The 15,818-nt window shown below is 35.0% G+C and overlaps 1 protein-coding gene across 7 annotated transcripts in view; it reads left to right on the top strand.

The window, feature by feature from the left end:
* The window catches only part of CADM2 (cell adhesion molecule 2), a 1,189,836-nt gene that overhangs the window by 1,044,989 nt on the left and 129,029 nt on the right, over positions 1-15,818 (top strand). For all 7 annotated transcript variants that reach the window (XM_081552246.1, XM_081552256.1, XM_081552244.1 and 4 more), the window contains one exon: positions 3,849-4,019. In XM_081552246.1, coding sequence (XP_081408372.1) covers positions 3,849-4,019 — 171 coding nt within the window. The remainder of the gene's footprint in view (positions 1-3,848; positions 4,020-15,818) is intronic.

Genomic DNA, 15,818 nt, shown 5'->3' with positions numbered 1-15,818 from the left:
GTTACTTTATAAAGCTAGAAAGCAAAATGAAAATAAATTTTAGGTGCTATTTCCTGTTTGGTGAGGAGAATGTTAGCAGAAATATGGGCAGAGATATTACAATTGGCCCTTCTCTGTACTTTTTCCTGTTTATCTTATGCCTTCTAGTAACCCTATAAGATGTCACATAAGCTAATATTAAAAGCAACAAGTTATACTTTTATTTATTCTGCTTGAATGATGCTTATTAATATTTTATGTTATATACAATTGCTATCAGATTTTATGTGTTCAATTAATATTACATAAAATGATATTTTTGTGAAGAAAATAGATGAAGGAAGCAGATGTGTGGGTTCTTAAAATGCAGCTGTTATTAAAATTAAAGAATATAAACAATATTTTGGAAAAATTTCTTACATATTGTGTGACATAATTATAAAAGTATTTTGTCAAGAGATCTAAATTTTCTTAAATTTCTACTGCTTGGAGCTTTCAACAAGAAAACATGGGCATGGATTTAAGGCAAGGATACAAAATATAAAAATGAGGCAAAATTTTGTATAAATTCATGAGACACTGTAAAGTAAGAGAGACTCATTTTTTTTAATATACCAAAGAACTATAAATACATCTGTATTATCTTGACATATTTTGATTAAAAGAAGATCATTTCATCTTTCACTCTAATATTTTTTAACTGAAGTTGAATCTAATTTTCAAATGCAAAAATCTCAGAAATGACTTTGGTTAACAAAAATGAGATATTTCATAAGACACATGTTAATTGAAAGCCCTATACCTTATATGATTAATTTGTAGTTAAAAATTAGAGTTGAGATACTATGCTCTTACTTCCCTTTCCAAATGTTAGAAAGCCTTCTTACTCTCAAAAACTGCCGAAATCTCATAAAGCTTTTTGTGGTAAAAATCTTAACTTAGATATTTCTGAGCAAAATCATAAACAGATATTTTCCAAACAAACATGGGATGTTCATATAGGCTTATCCTCTATTATGGTTTCCCTGGTGGCTCAGAAAGTAAAGAAGCCGCCTGCAATGCTGCAGTGCGGGAGGTCTAGGTCCCATCCTTGTGTTGGGAAGATTCCCTGGAGGACGGAATGGCAACCTACTCCATTACTCTTACCTGGAGAATCCCCAGGGGCACAGGAGTCTGGCAGCTACAGTCCTCGGGGTTGCAAAGAGTCGACACGACTGAGGGACTAAGTGCATCCTTTATTAATTTTACTTTATTTTTAAAATCAGTAAGATAAAGATATACTTCTCTGGAAATAGATAAAACTCAATGGACCATGAAAATGTCTTCCAGTCAAAACCATACAATTAAATATCATTTCCAAGTCAAATTTTTGCATAGAGCACAACAATAGAAAAGCTGAATTTATGTTAGTTTGTTATCATTGATATATTTTTCAGCTCAGTTCAGTTCAGTCGCTCAGTCGTGTCCAACACATTGCGACCCCATGAATCGCAGCATGCCAGGGCTCCCTGTCCATCACTAACTCCCGGAGTTTACCCAAACTCATGTCCATCGAGTCGGTGATGCCATCCAGCCGTCTCATCCTCTATCGTCCCCTTCTCCTCCTGCCCCCAATCCTTCCCAGCATCAAGGTCTTTTCCAATGACTTAACTCTTCACAGGAGGAGGCCAAAGTATTGGAGTTTCAGCTTCAACCTCAGTCCTTCCACTAAACAACCAGGACTGATCTCCTTTAGGATGGACTGGTTGGATCTCCTTGCAGTCCAAGGGACTCTCAAGAGTCTTCTCCAACACCACAGTTCAAAAGCATCAATTCTTCAGCGCTCAGCTTTCTTCACCATCCAACTCTCACATCCATACATGACCACTGGTAAAACCATAGCCTTGACTAGACGGACTTTTGTTGGCAAAGTAATGTCTCTGCTTTTTAATATGCTATTTAGGTTGATCATAACTTTCCTTCCAAGGAGTAAGTGTCTTTTAATTTCATGGCTGCAATCACCATCAGCAATGATTTTGGAGCTTAAAAAAATAAAGTCTGACACTGTTTCCACTGTGTCCCTGTTTATTTCCCATGAAGTCATGGGACCAGATGCCATGATCTTAGTTTTCTGAATGTTGAGCTTTAAGTCAACTTTTTCACTCTCCTCTCTCACTTTCATCAAGACGTTCTTTAGTTCTTCTTCACTTTCTGCCAGAAGGGTGGTGTCATCTGCATATCTGAGGTTATTGATATTTCTCCTGGAAATCTTGATTCCAGCTTGTGTTTCTTCCAGCCCAGCATTTCTCATGATGGACTCTGCATATAAGTTAAATAAGCAGGATGACAATATATAGCCTTGATGTACTCCTTTTCCTATTTGGATCCAGTCTGTTGTTCCATGTCCAGTTCTAACTGTTGCTTCCTGACCTGCATACAGGTTTCTCAAGAGGCAGATCAGGTGGTCTGGTATTCCCACCTCTTTCAGAATTTTCCACGGTTTATTGTGATCCACACAGTCAAAGGCTTTGGCATAGCCAATAAAGCAGAAATATATGTTTTTCTGGAACTCTCTTGCTTTTTTGATGATCCACCAGATGTTGGCAATTTGATATCTGATTCCTCTGCCTTTTCTAAAACCAGCTTGAACATCTGGAAGTTCACGGTTCATGTATTGCTGAAGCCTGGCTTGGAGAATTTTGAGCATTACTTTACTAGCATGTGAGATGAGTGCAGTTGTGCGGTAGTTTGAGCATTCTTTGGCATTGTCTTTCTTTGGGATTGGAATGAAAACTGACCTCTTCCAGTTCTGTGGCCACTGCTGAGTTTTCCAAATTTGCTGGCATATTGAATGCAGCAATTTCACAGCATCATCTTTCAGGATTTGTATAGCTCAACTGGAATTCCATCACCTCCACTAGCTTATAGCTTTCAAATATTTAATACATGCTAGAACCAAATATTTTATTGAAAAGAACTCTTTTCCTAAAAATATCATTATTCACTTGAGTTGAAACACTATGAAACTGGAACAGCTTTCTCCCTCAATTGTATTTAAAATCTTGTTAAAATGATATTTTAACCTTAGACTATCATTTTGATTTCTAATCCGTTAAAATTACCCTCTTCTTATCAGCTACTTTAGATTTCAGAAATTTCAAATTAAATGAAAATATTATTAAATCTCGTTTTCATAGAGAACAAATAATCCCATTTAATGTTGAATCTGAATCAGTGCACAGTAAGTTTTAATACTGATATGTGAATTCACATCTTGAGGGAAGTGTTCTCATCCAGGCTGAAACAAATTCTTCAGCTAAGTGAAAAGCATTTATCTCGACAGAAACTTCATTGCAAATATATATAGAGAGAGATAGATATCTGAATATTCAAAATGTTCACATGACTGTCCTCCTTCTCTACCAAAGATGACAGCTTGCTCATCTTAGGTATTTTTTAGCAATTATGTTGACCTCACATTGTTTATGTTAAAAATCATAGTTCAAATACATTGTACTTCCTTTTAGGCACACCCAGGTGGCTCTTCTCCCTGTGTTTGTGGTTCAGAAAATCAAGATTATCTTTTAGTAATATCTAAATCTAAAGAGAAGAGACTAATATTGTAAAATGGCCTGATTTTCCAATAGAGCATTAAAAAGGGGGCTATGACTTGCCCTTTTATTTCTGTATTTAACTTTTAAAATATATATCTGAAGTAGTTTTATTTCTGTTTACTTGAAATGGGTTAAATGTCAAACTAACAAATATTTGCTTTTTATAATTGGATAAAGATAAGGAGAAAGCACTTCCAGTGGTGTCTTGAGTAAATGAGATCTGCTATATTTCAAAAATAATTTCACAGAATTTTTAATTTTATATTTTATTTTCAGATGTAAAATATTTAAAGGAAGAGGATGCAAATCGCAAGACGTTCACGGTCAGCAGCACACTGGATTTCCGAGTGGACAGAAGTGATGATGGCGTGGCGGTCATCTGCAGAGTAGACCATGAATCTCTCAATGCCACCCCTCAGGTGGCCATGCAGGTGCTAGAAATACACTGTAAGTAAATGCTATTCATAATGCTCTATTGTGGTGGCAAATCTCCACATCTACGTTTAAAATTATTTTAAAATTACCTGGAAGTTATAAGTGTGCAGCAAAATCTACAGCCAAATGAAGTAAAACTAACCTACATAATATTAATCACACTCAAAGGAAAGAAGTCCTTGCCCATTCTTGACAAAGTAGAAAAAGAAAGGAGAAATCAAGAGGTTAACACTCCTAGTTACTTCCAAATTTTGGCCGGGAAGATCAGGAATTTTGGCAGTCAATGAGAGGTGGGAATCTGAGAAAGCCTTAATGAACTTTCTAAATGTAACATTATTATATGCAAATATGGCTTCACATCTTTTCTTTTAAAATTAGACATTTTTTTCTATTTTTTAAAAATATACTAAATCTTTATGAACACAGAGACATATCTATTATGTTTTCTTTATCAATATCACTATTGTTCACAAGTGATAAGAACATAAATTGGATGACTCTGGTGAGCCTGGGCAGTACTGAAATGCTTTGCTGGCCTTGTCTTAACTCGTACTATCTTATGTTAGGGCATCAGCATAACAGCCTGATGAATAGTTACTACTCTCTTTACTCATTTATGAATAAGATCACTGAAGATTATAGTGATTGAATCACTTGGCCAAGTTCACACAACTAGCAAATGGTCAATTTACGATCATGACACTTTTTGGTAGTTAGCAATATCCTTGGCATATAGCAGATAATCTATAAATATTTATTAAAATGAAGAGGAATGAATTGAAATATATAACAAAGTTGAAAAGTATAGCACAGATAATTATGTTTCTGAATCCTATTACTTGATTTTTTCCAATGGTAGAGATTTTTTTTTTTATGGAGTTTGTTATCTGTGATAAATTATAGTTTGAGTTTAGGATTTGTGTGTGTGTGTGGTATGAAATTACATTAAATCTTAAATGTTGTCTAGGTACTAGTCTTCTAATATGTCTCATATTTTGTTTTTATTTATTTAATAAGAATATATCAAGTACCTACTATGAAACAGGTGTTCTTTTGGGCACTGGGGTTACAGAGATGATCAAAAAAGTACAACTTTAACAAAACAAATTGAGATTGTCTCCAAGTGTCAAAATCACCACTATTGCAAACAGCAACAAATTCCAATTCCCTTATAGCATCTGTTCTAGGTAAAAGTGACAGAAAAGCAAAATAAATACAACACATAGAATGATATATATTAAGTGTGAGGGAAAAAACAAAGCAGGAAAGTGATGAGTGCAATTAGAATAGAAGTCAAGGATAGCAAATGTGTGTTTGTATTAGTATGTAACATATATATAATGCATTTATAAATAAATATATATTTTTTCACATATAATATCACATTAAATTATATCATAATATATCATAATATTATATAGTATTAACATATCATTTAAATATAGTATTATAGATATTTATATGAATATAGTATATTATATTTAAAATATATTTATATATAATATATACATAAATATATTTAAATAAAAATATTTTAACTGAGTTAGTGTGTTTAAATATTTAAATAAATATACATAAAATTAACAGAGAAGGGCAAGTACAAATGCCCTGATATAGGAACGTGTGTGTTGTTTTTATGTTTCTAGAAAGAGCAAGGATATCAGTGAGACTAAAGTAGAGTGTAAAGTAGAGAGTATCATGAGAAAAGACCAAAGAAGAATCAGGAGGTCGAGATGTTTTTTAATTTATAACACAGGAACTATCAATCAGATCATTATTTTTAATTATTGCTCATATTATATCATTTATTCTTAGTTTAATAGTCATTAACTTATTAAAAATTTAAGACTACCTTCAATTATATTAGTTTCATTAATTATCCTCTGTTCTTATTGAAGTGGATTGAAGAAAAGCATATTTTAGAGCCCAAATAGAGATCATTTCCAAATTCCAACATTTATTTTCAGTGAGACCTTGTGACAGTTACTGAAAGTGTTTGAGCTTTGATTATAAATTAGAGAATTTCTGTGAAAGCTAAGCTAGACAACTGAAGTTTATGGCATTCAGTAAGCCTTAGATAAATATCCGGAGAAGGCAATGGCAACCCACTCCAGTACTCTTGCCTGGAAAATCCCATGGACGAAGGAGCCTGGTAGGCTGCAGTCCATGGGGTCGCTAAGAGTTGGACATGACTGAGCGACTTCCCTTTCACTTTTCAGCTTCATGCATTGGAGAAGGAAATGGCAACCCACTCCAGTGTTCTTGCCTGGAGAATCCCAGGGACGGGGGAGCCTGGTGGGCTGCTGTCTATGGGGTCGCACAGAGTCAGACACGACTGAAGCAACTTAACAGCAGCAGCAGCAGCAGATAAATATCAATTGTCTTTTTTCTTAGTTGATTCAGGCTGCTGTAAAAAAAAAAAAAAAAATATATATATATATATATATATATATACTATAGCCTGGGTGGTTTATAAGAAATAGAAATTTATTTCCTACAATGCTGAGGACCAAAAATTAAAGATCAAGTGGCAGGCACCTTCAGTGTCTGGTGAGGACCCTGACCTTGTCTCATAGATGAACATTTTCTATTAGGCACGTGGCAGAAGAATCTCTGGGATCTCTTTTGTAAAGATGCTAATCCCAGTCTCAAGTATCCAAAGTCCTTACCTCCTAATAACATCAAATTGGAGATTAGGTTTCCACATGTAAACTTTCAGTTCATTTTAGTTCATTTGCTCAGTGTTCAGTTGTTCAGCGTCCAACTCTTGGCGACTCCATGGACTGCAGCACCCCAGACTCCCCTGTCCATCACCAACCCCCAGGGCTTACTCAAACTCATGTCCATTGAGGAGGTAATGCCATCCAACCATCTTATCCTCTGTTGTCCCTTTCTCCTCCCACCTTCAATCTTTCCCAGCATCAAGGTCTTTTCAAATGAGTCAGCTCTTTGCATCAGGTGGCCAAAGTATTAGAGTTTCAGCTTCAGCATCAGTCCTTCTAATGAATATTCAGGACTGAATTCCTTTAGGATGGACTGGTTGGATCTCCTTGTAGTCCAAGGGACTTTCAAGAGTCTTCTCTAATATCAGTTCAAAAGCATCAATTCTTTGTATCTCAGCTTTCTTTATAATCCAACTCTGACATCCATACATGACTACTGGAAAAACCATATCTTTGACCAGATGAAACTTTGTCAGTAAAGTAGTCTGCTTTTTAATATGCTGTCTAGGTTGGTCATAGCTTTTCTTCCAAGGAGCAAGCGTCTTTTAATTTCATGGCTGCAATCACCATCTGAAGGGATTTTAAAACCACAAAAATTAAACTCTGTCATTTAGTTTCCATTATTTCTCCATCTATTTGTCATGAAGTGATGGGACTGGATGCCATGATTTTAGTTTTCTGAATGTTGACTTTTAAGCCAACATTTTCACTCTCCTCTTTCACTTTCATCAAGAGGCTCTTTAGTTCTTCGCTTTCTGCCGTAATTGTGCTATCATCTGCATATATGATGTTATTGATATTTCTCCTGGCAATCTTGATTCCAGCTTGTGCTTCATCCAGCCTGGCATTTCACATGATGTACTCTGCATATAAGTTAAATAAGCAAGGTGACAATATGCAGCCTTGATGTACCCCTTTTCTGATTTGGAACCAGTCTCTCGTTCCATGGCCAGTTCTAATTGTTGCTTCTTGTCCTGCATACAGATTTCTCAGGAGGCAGGTCAGGTGGTCTGGTATTCCCATCTCTTTAGGAATTTTCCATAGTTTGTTGTGATCCACACAGTCAAAGGCTTTGGCACAGTGAATAAAGCAGAGATAGATATTTTTCTGGAACACTCGTGCTTTTTCTGTGATTCAATGGATGTTGGCAATTTAATTTCTAGTTCCTCTGCCTTTTCTAAATCCAGCTTGAATATCTGGAAGTTCATGGTTCAAGTGCTCTTGAAACCTGGCTTGGAAAATTTTGAACATTTTTGCTAGTGTGTGAGATGAGTGCAATTGTGCAGTTGTTTGAACATTCTTTGGCATTACCTTTCTTTGGGACTGGAATGAAAAGTGACCTTTTCCAGTCCTGTGGCCACTGATGAGTTTCCAAATTTGCTGCCATATTGAGTGCAGCACTTTCACAGCATCATCTTTTAGGATTTGAAATAGTTCAACTGGAATTCCATCACCTCCACTAGCTTTGTTTGTATTGATTCTTCCTAAGGCCCACTTGACTTCGTACTCCAGGATGTCAGGCTCTAGGTGAGTGATTACACCATTGTGGTTATCTGGGTCATGAATATCTTTTTTGTATAGTTCTTCTGTGTATTCTTGCGACCTCTTCTTAATATCTTATACTTCTGTTAGGTCCATACCATTTCTGTCCTCTAGTTTGCCCATCTATGCATGAAATGTTCCCTTGGTGTTTTTAATTTTCTTGAAGAGATATCTATCTAGTCTTTCCCATCCTGTTGTTTCCCTTTATTTCTTTACATTGATCACTGAGGAAGGCTTTCTTATCTCTCCTTGCTATTCTTTGGAACTCTGTATTCAAATGGTTTATCTTTCTTTTTCTCCTTTGCTTTTTAGCTTCCTTTCTCAGCTATTTATAAGGCCTCATCAGACCACCATTTTGCCTTTTTGTGTTTATTTTTCTTGGGGATGGTCTTGATCACTGCCTCCTGTACAATGTTACGGACCTCTGTCCACAGTTCTTTTGTCTATCAAATCTCATCCCTTGAATCCATTTGTCACTTCCATGGTATAATCATAAGAGATTTGATTTAGGTCATACCTGAATCGTCTAGTGGTTTTCCCTACTTTCTTCTATTTAAGTCTGAATTTTGCAATAAAGAATTCATGATCTGAGCTACAGTCAGCTCCCGGTCTTATTTTTGCTGACTGTATGGAACTTTGGGGAAACATTAACTTTCATTCTATAGCTCCTCCGCTTTTCTATGTCTTCTTACTTAATCAATATATCATTCAAAATATGAAATGTTATGTACTCAGTATATCAGGAATACCCTGATCATCAGCATGTTAATTTAAACTTTATTTTTACCTTTATACAAAGCCAAATAAGACTGTTTAAAAATATCTGGACATGGAAGCCGCCTAGATGCCCATCAGCAGATGAATGGATAAGGAAACTGTGGTACATATACACAATGGAATATTACTCAGCCATTAAAAAGAATACATTTGAATCAGTTCTAATGAGGTGGATGAAACTGGAGCCTATTATACAGAGTGAAGTAAGTCAGAAAGAAAAACACCAATACAGTATACTAACACATATATATGGTATTTAGTCAATCGGTAAAGATAACCCTGTATGCAAGACATCAAAAGAGACACAGATAAATAGAACAATATCATGGACTCTATGGGAGAGGGCGAGGGTGGGATGATATGGGAGAATGGCATGGAAGCATGTAAATTATCATATGTGAAACGAATCACTAGTCCAGGTTCAATGCATGATACAGGGTGCTCGGGGCTGGTACATCGGGATGACCCAGAGTGATGGGATGGGGAGGGAGGTGGAAGGGGGGGTTCTGGAAGGGGAAAACATGTACACCCATGGTGGATTCATGTCAATGTATGGCAAAACAAATACAATATTGTAAAGTTAAAAAATAGAAAATAAACTAATTAAAAAAATATTTGTGATTATTAGGCTAGCTGCAATTTTCAACATATAGTAAAAGAAAAATAATAAAAACTGTCATAAAGAATGTTAAAGATCACCAGCCAGAGATCACCAGAAACCTACCAACAGTCTAGCAAAATCATACAGAAGATGATTTGAATTTTTGGGTGTATATAAGATAGAGTTAGGGGAGATTTGTTAGAGAATTTAGGTTTGTTCTAAATAGTTTGAGGATTTCCCTGGTGGCTCAGATGGTAAAGAATCTGCCTGCAATGCAAGAGACCTAGATTTGATCCCTGAGTTAGGAAGATAACCTCGAGAAGGAAATGGCAACCCACTCCAGTATTCTTGCCTGGAGAATTCCACGGTCAGAGGAGCTTGTTGGGCTACAGTTCATGGGGTCGCAATGATTCAGACAGGACTGAGCAACAAACACTTTAAGTATTCTGAGGAGGGTTCTGAATTAGATTCTGTCGGGATTGGGGGCAATTCAGTAATGTGTATGCTGATAATTTTTACCTACAAAGTACAAATATTAAAGCAGAACTAGACCTGCTGTTATAAAGACATGTGGTTAATCACGCTAATTTCTATAATTGCTAAACATATTAGTCTCTGTCCTCTTTTAGAGCTGGTCATAGAATAAACTTGCCTTTTCTTTTTCCACCCCCCAAGCATAGAGTGACTTTATCTGATTATTGTTTAGATTCTAGAGAATTGTTTATGACTGTTGAGACTATTTCAGGTGAGCTGTAAGATGCCAGTTAGTTGTTAGCTTCCAAAGTCCTTTTCACTTTCTTGGGGGTCCAAAATGAAACTATTACATAAAAATCCCCAGAAAGTATATACTTTCTGGGCATTTTTAGCTGTTTATCACATTTCAGTGTGCATTATTAAGCAAACTTCATCTTCATGGAGGAACACAATTGAATAGCTTAATTTTTATTGTTTTACATGACAAATATTATACTTGATGGCCAATTAAAAATAAAAACTCATCTGTCATGGTTTAATATGTAAATGGCTAGAAGGCAGAGACCAGATATATTTAAATTATTTTTTCTAGCATCTTACATACTATCATTCAAGTATGTGAAGTTAATTAAAACTAACTGGTGATAGTACCGAATGTTCCTCAAGGGACGCAGAACGTTCCTCAGGGATGAAATGAAGAATGAAAAGTGAAGAGGGACATTTAATACCAGTTTGCATCAAAATTAGAGCAAACTGATCAAACTGGGTGTGGTCTTCCTAAACACCTACGAATAGTGATTAAAGAATCTCAGTAAATACTTCCAGAGACAACAGATCATGACTCTGCATAATTCCACATGTGCAGTATGCATGATGTAGAAATTCTGTGGATGCAAGTGGGGGAAAATAGAAAGAAGAATTGGAAAAGTAAAAAGGTGATGAGTCTAGACTTTGTGGGACATAAATTTAGAAGTTCCATACAATTTTACAACGTTCCTGTTATGAGTAATTGCAAAGACTGGCCTGAATAGAGGAACAGCTTTTGGATTCCCAGAGCAGAAGAGATGCCATTGTTTTCTGTGGCGACTGACAAGAGTAAGTATATATTCCTGCACTTGGGAAGTTATGACTACACCTGAAATAAAAATTCTGTGTCATTGTGGAAAGGCAAGTTTGATGAGAAATAAGACATAAGCATTAAACACTTAGTGCTAAAGAGCATAATGAGAACACATTGGATGAGGAATTGTGTTCCTAGAGCTAAATGTTTTAATTCTGTAACACTATGACATACAGTTTAGTAGGACTCAATCTATAAAATATGTCACAGCAACATTCATTGCTTTATAAAATATTAATCTCATATTGTAATGTCATATGATGGAAAATAATTTCTTTAAACTTGAAATTTAAGAAAATATAGACTTTTCACTGCATACCACAAGTGCTCTCAAATTTCAAATAATAGGTAGTAGCATGTGTTGCACCTGAGCAGTGGAAAAAGTCACTCTCTTTTTTAAAAGGAAATTCCAATTCATCTTACTATTTTATAGAAATCCCTTTAAAACAATAATATTTTATCTTTCTGATTCAATTTTTAGATGAACAGATTGTATGAGTCATATTTTGTTTAGTTCTCAGTAAGAATATGTTATCTCCACTAACAGAAAGAACTATGTAAAAGCACAGAAAATAAGAAAATAACTAAACATTCATTTTCTGGGTGTGATATTGACACAATTATGTAAAAATCAACTGTTATTGAAAATGAAAACACAAGAAACAGATTAGTAGAATATTTCAGAATAATGAGTGTTTTGAGAAAACGTTTCAGTACTGTGACACTTCACTGCCAATGTGGATAAATAAGAGCCCAAGTTTTAAGTGTTATATGTGTGTGTGTTGCAAGGTATAAACACACATAGTCATTGAGCCCTGAAATCTTATGCTATCAATAATATTTGTTTAGTATCTAAACTGTGTAACAGTGCCATGATTTGCCTATACAAGAAGTAACCATTCACACATACACAGGCATCAACTTTTAAAACAGTACATAGTTTAAATTATAGAAGACCTCCTGCTTGTGAGTCTAAACAAATTCAGTGTGAGAATTTGTGAGAAACCTAGTAAGAAAAAAAAAAAGAGAGAGAGAGAGGAAGGGAGGGAGGAAGGGATGGAGGGAGTGACTTAGGAAGATTCAGTGTTGAAATTGTGTGTTTAAATGAGATCAGTTAGGTTAATGACTAAAAATAAGAAGCACATTATGTACCTTTAATAGCCAAAAAGCTCCTGGATTCATTACCATACTAATATAAGGAGTTAAATGGTCAATTTACAGTCCTGATTTTTACCTTCTTGATGCATTTATTTCCATTCTAGTTAACATGCAAATAAATAATACAATTAATCCTTTTTCTTTTTAACATGTTATATTAAGAATTTGTATTTCTAAAGAGTTTCCTTTCTTGTTTTGGTCTTTTAGAAAGAATTACTTTGTTCCTAGAGGAACTGAAGTCTTGACTGTGTATATCTACTCTTTTCCGGGACCATCTCTTGTACTTGATCAGTTCTACTTTGATTCTACTTGTTTCAATAAAATAGAATAAAAAAAAATTCTGTTTATAGTAGGAGAGATTGAATACAGATGAGCTTGGAAGCTTTTATTATTTTTTGTTTGTAACTTTATTTCTGAGGAGAGCATGGCAACCCACTCCAGTGTTCTTGTCTGGAAAAGACCATGGACAGAGGAACCTGGTGGGCTACAGTCCGTGGGGTTGTAAAGAGTCAGACCTGACTGAAGTGACTCAGCATGCATGCAGCATGAACCCAACTTCATTTCCACTGTAGATATACATGACACAGAACAGAAATATTTTCAAACGTAGGCGGAGATTCTTCATTAAGTGTAGACTTTGGCATTTGTCCTTTTTCATTTGCAAAGTAATTAATTCCTACCAATTCAATCCTTCTTACACAAACCTATATACTTCTTTAACCCAGAACAGTTTAAGTTGTCCCATGTTAGTTGTATCAATTATGGTTCCACTACATTTCTATTTATTATAAAGAGTGCTTGATTAAATGTTTCAGGCTATATAGGTTTATTAGACATAAAGGTGAATGTTACAAGTTGCATTTTAAAGTAACATCTCTCACTCATCTGGCATCTTAATCTGTACAATGTTGGTTTTCTAATTATTTTATCTACCACAAATTTTCTATGGTACAGAAGCACAGATATAAATGGAGGAACTGTTAAAGGTGAAATGAAAATTATCTTTAGATTAAATTTTCCACATAAAATAAAATTATTTTGATTAACGAAATGCCAATTTATACATGAAGGTGCTTTGGAAGTATGTTTAATAGAGCCCCAAATATTTCACAAAGCTCATGAAACATGTACATGCTAGAATCATAAAATGATCTATGTGCATGTATGTGTGTCACTTAGAAAAAAATACATTTAATTATATTATTAAAATTGGCCTAATGTACAACCTCTATTTTTCAACTTTTTCAGGGAAAACACATTCATTTAGTATATTACCCATAGTAATGCATTCCTGGCACATATTGGTCATGAGTTAATTTTTTTATATGTTATGGGAATGTTTTATTTAGTCTCTGCAATACCAAAATGTTAAAAGTAATTGGATCATCTTCAAAGTGCTACTGTAAAATTTATATTATTAATAGAATTAACATTTCTTGTGTTATTAAAGCCCAGTGAAAAAGAATGTATATATTTGTGAGTAGAGATTCCATAATTTAAAAATATAACAAATGCATAGGTTAAAATAATATAGTCTCAAGTGGTCTTTCTTGATCAAGCTTATCATAAAATAGGTATGTATAAAACTTTTTATAAGTTTTAACATTATTTTAAGCATGCAAATTAATTTCGTAAAAATATGTCAAAAAAAGTCTCCAAATGATATGATCCATGTATAGTATAGATGTCAGTGTATCTTTTGAAGATAACTTTAAGTCATTTTAATAGAGAATAAAAATTGGATAATAAAATGAGACAAATGATTTTCGCAAATAAAATCTAATATTGAGAAAATAAATACAAATCATTACTACCTTGTATTTTAAACTTTCAATTTAATAATTCCATTTTATAAATCTCTTTTCCTTTACCTTTTTTTTTTTATTGAATTATGGCTGATTTGGGTTTCCCTGGTGGCTCAGATGGTAAAGAATCTGCCTGCGCTGTGAGTTTGATCCCTGGGTTGGGAAGATCCCCTGGAGAAGGGCATGGCGACCCACTCCAGTATTCTTACCTGGAGAATCCCCACAGACAGAGGAGACCGGCGGGCTACAGTCCATGGGGTTGCAAAGAGTCGGACACGGCTAAGTGACTAAGGGTAGCATGGTTGATTTATCATGTTGTGTTCGTTTCTGTTGCACAGCAAAATGATTCAGTTATACATATATACATATATATACATTCTTTTTCATTAGGGTTTATACAGGATATTAAATATAGTTCTCTGTGCTCTACAATAGGTTCTTATAGTTTATTCGTTCTCTATGTAATAGCTTGCATCTGGTAATTCCAAACTCCCTATTCATCCCTTCCCTAGCCTCCATTCCCTTGGCAACCACAAATCTGTTCTCTACGTCTGTAAGTTTGTTTCTGTTTTGCAGATAAGTTCATTCGTGTTGTATTTTAGATCCCACACACATTAAGTGTTATCAACTGGGAGATTGGGATTGACACATATCCCCTATCGAATGTAAAATAGATAAGTAGTGGGAAGCTGCTGTACAGCACAGGGAGCTCAACTCAGTGCTCTATGATGACCTAGATAGATGGGATGGGGGAGTGGGAGTGGGGTCCACTAGAGAGCGGATACATGTATACATATAGCTGATTCACTTCATTTTACAGCAGAAACACAATATTGCAAAGCAATTATTCATTGAAAAACTAGATATGTCTCTTTTTAAAAGATAAAGGCTTATTTTTTTTAAGTCTGTCTATTCAAGGTCCCAGTACTTTCAGATTATGCTAGCCCTATTTTCTGAATGAACTATAATACACGCACAGATATTTCTTAGAGAAAAACATACGGTTAGAAAACTAGTGTAATCTATTGGTATATTCAGCTTTATTGTATTGCTGCTGCTGTTGCTGCTGCTAAGTCGCTTCAGTCGTGTCCGACTCTGCGTGACCCCATAGACGGCAGCCCACCAGGCTCCCCCGTCCCTGGGATTCTCCAGGCAAGAACACTGGAGTGGGTTGCCATTTCCTTCTCCAATGCATGAAAGTGAAAAGTGAAAGTGAAGTCGCTCAGTCGTCTCCGACTCCTAGCGACCACATGGACTGCAGCCTACCAGGCTCCTCCATCCATGGGATTTTCCAGGCAAGAGTACTGGAGTGCGGTGCCATTGTATTAGGTGTTAATATATCAGCAGAGATGGTTTTTTACTATCTGGGTTCATAGACTTTTTTTTTTTCCTTTAAAACAATAGGCTTTACCCTTTAAAGCAAATTTTGTTTAACAGAAAGATTGAAAAACAGAGTTCTTATAAACACTGGTATCCCACCTCCTCACAGTTTCTCCTATTATTAACATTTTGCATTATTATAGTACAATTTTTACAGCCAATGAACTAATATTAATAGATTATTGTTAACTAAAATTTATAATTTAATTTAGTGTTCATTTTTTATGTTGT

This window comes from Giraffa tippelskirchi, chromosome 2 (genome assembly GCF_054371585.1).
Source record: "Giraffa tippelskirchi isolate mGirTip1 chromosome 2, T2T-mGirTip1v1.2.pri, whole genome shotgun sequence".
NCBI classification, from domain to species: domain Eukaryota; kingdom Metazoa; phylum Chordata; class Mammalia; order Artiodactyla; family Giraffidae; genus Giraffa; species Giraffa tippelskirchi.
This window is presented reverse-complemented; position numbering and strand designations above follow the sequence as displayed.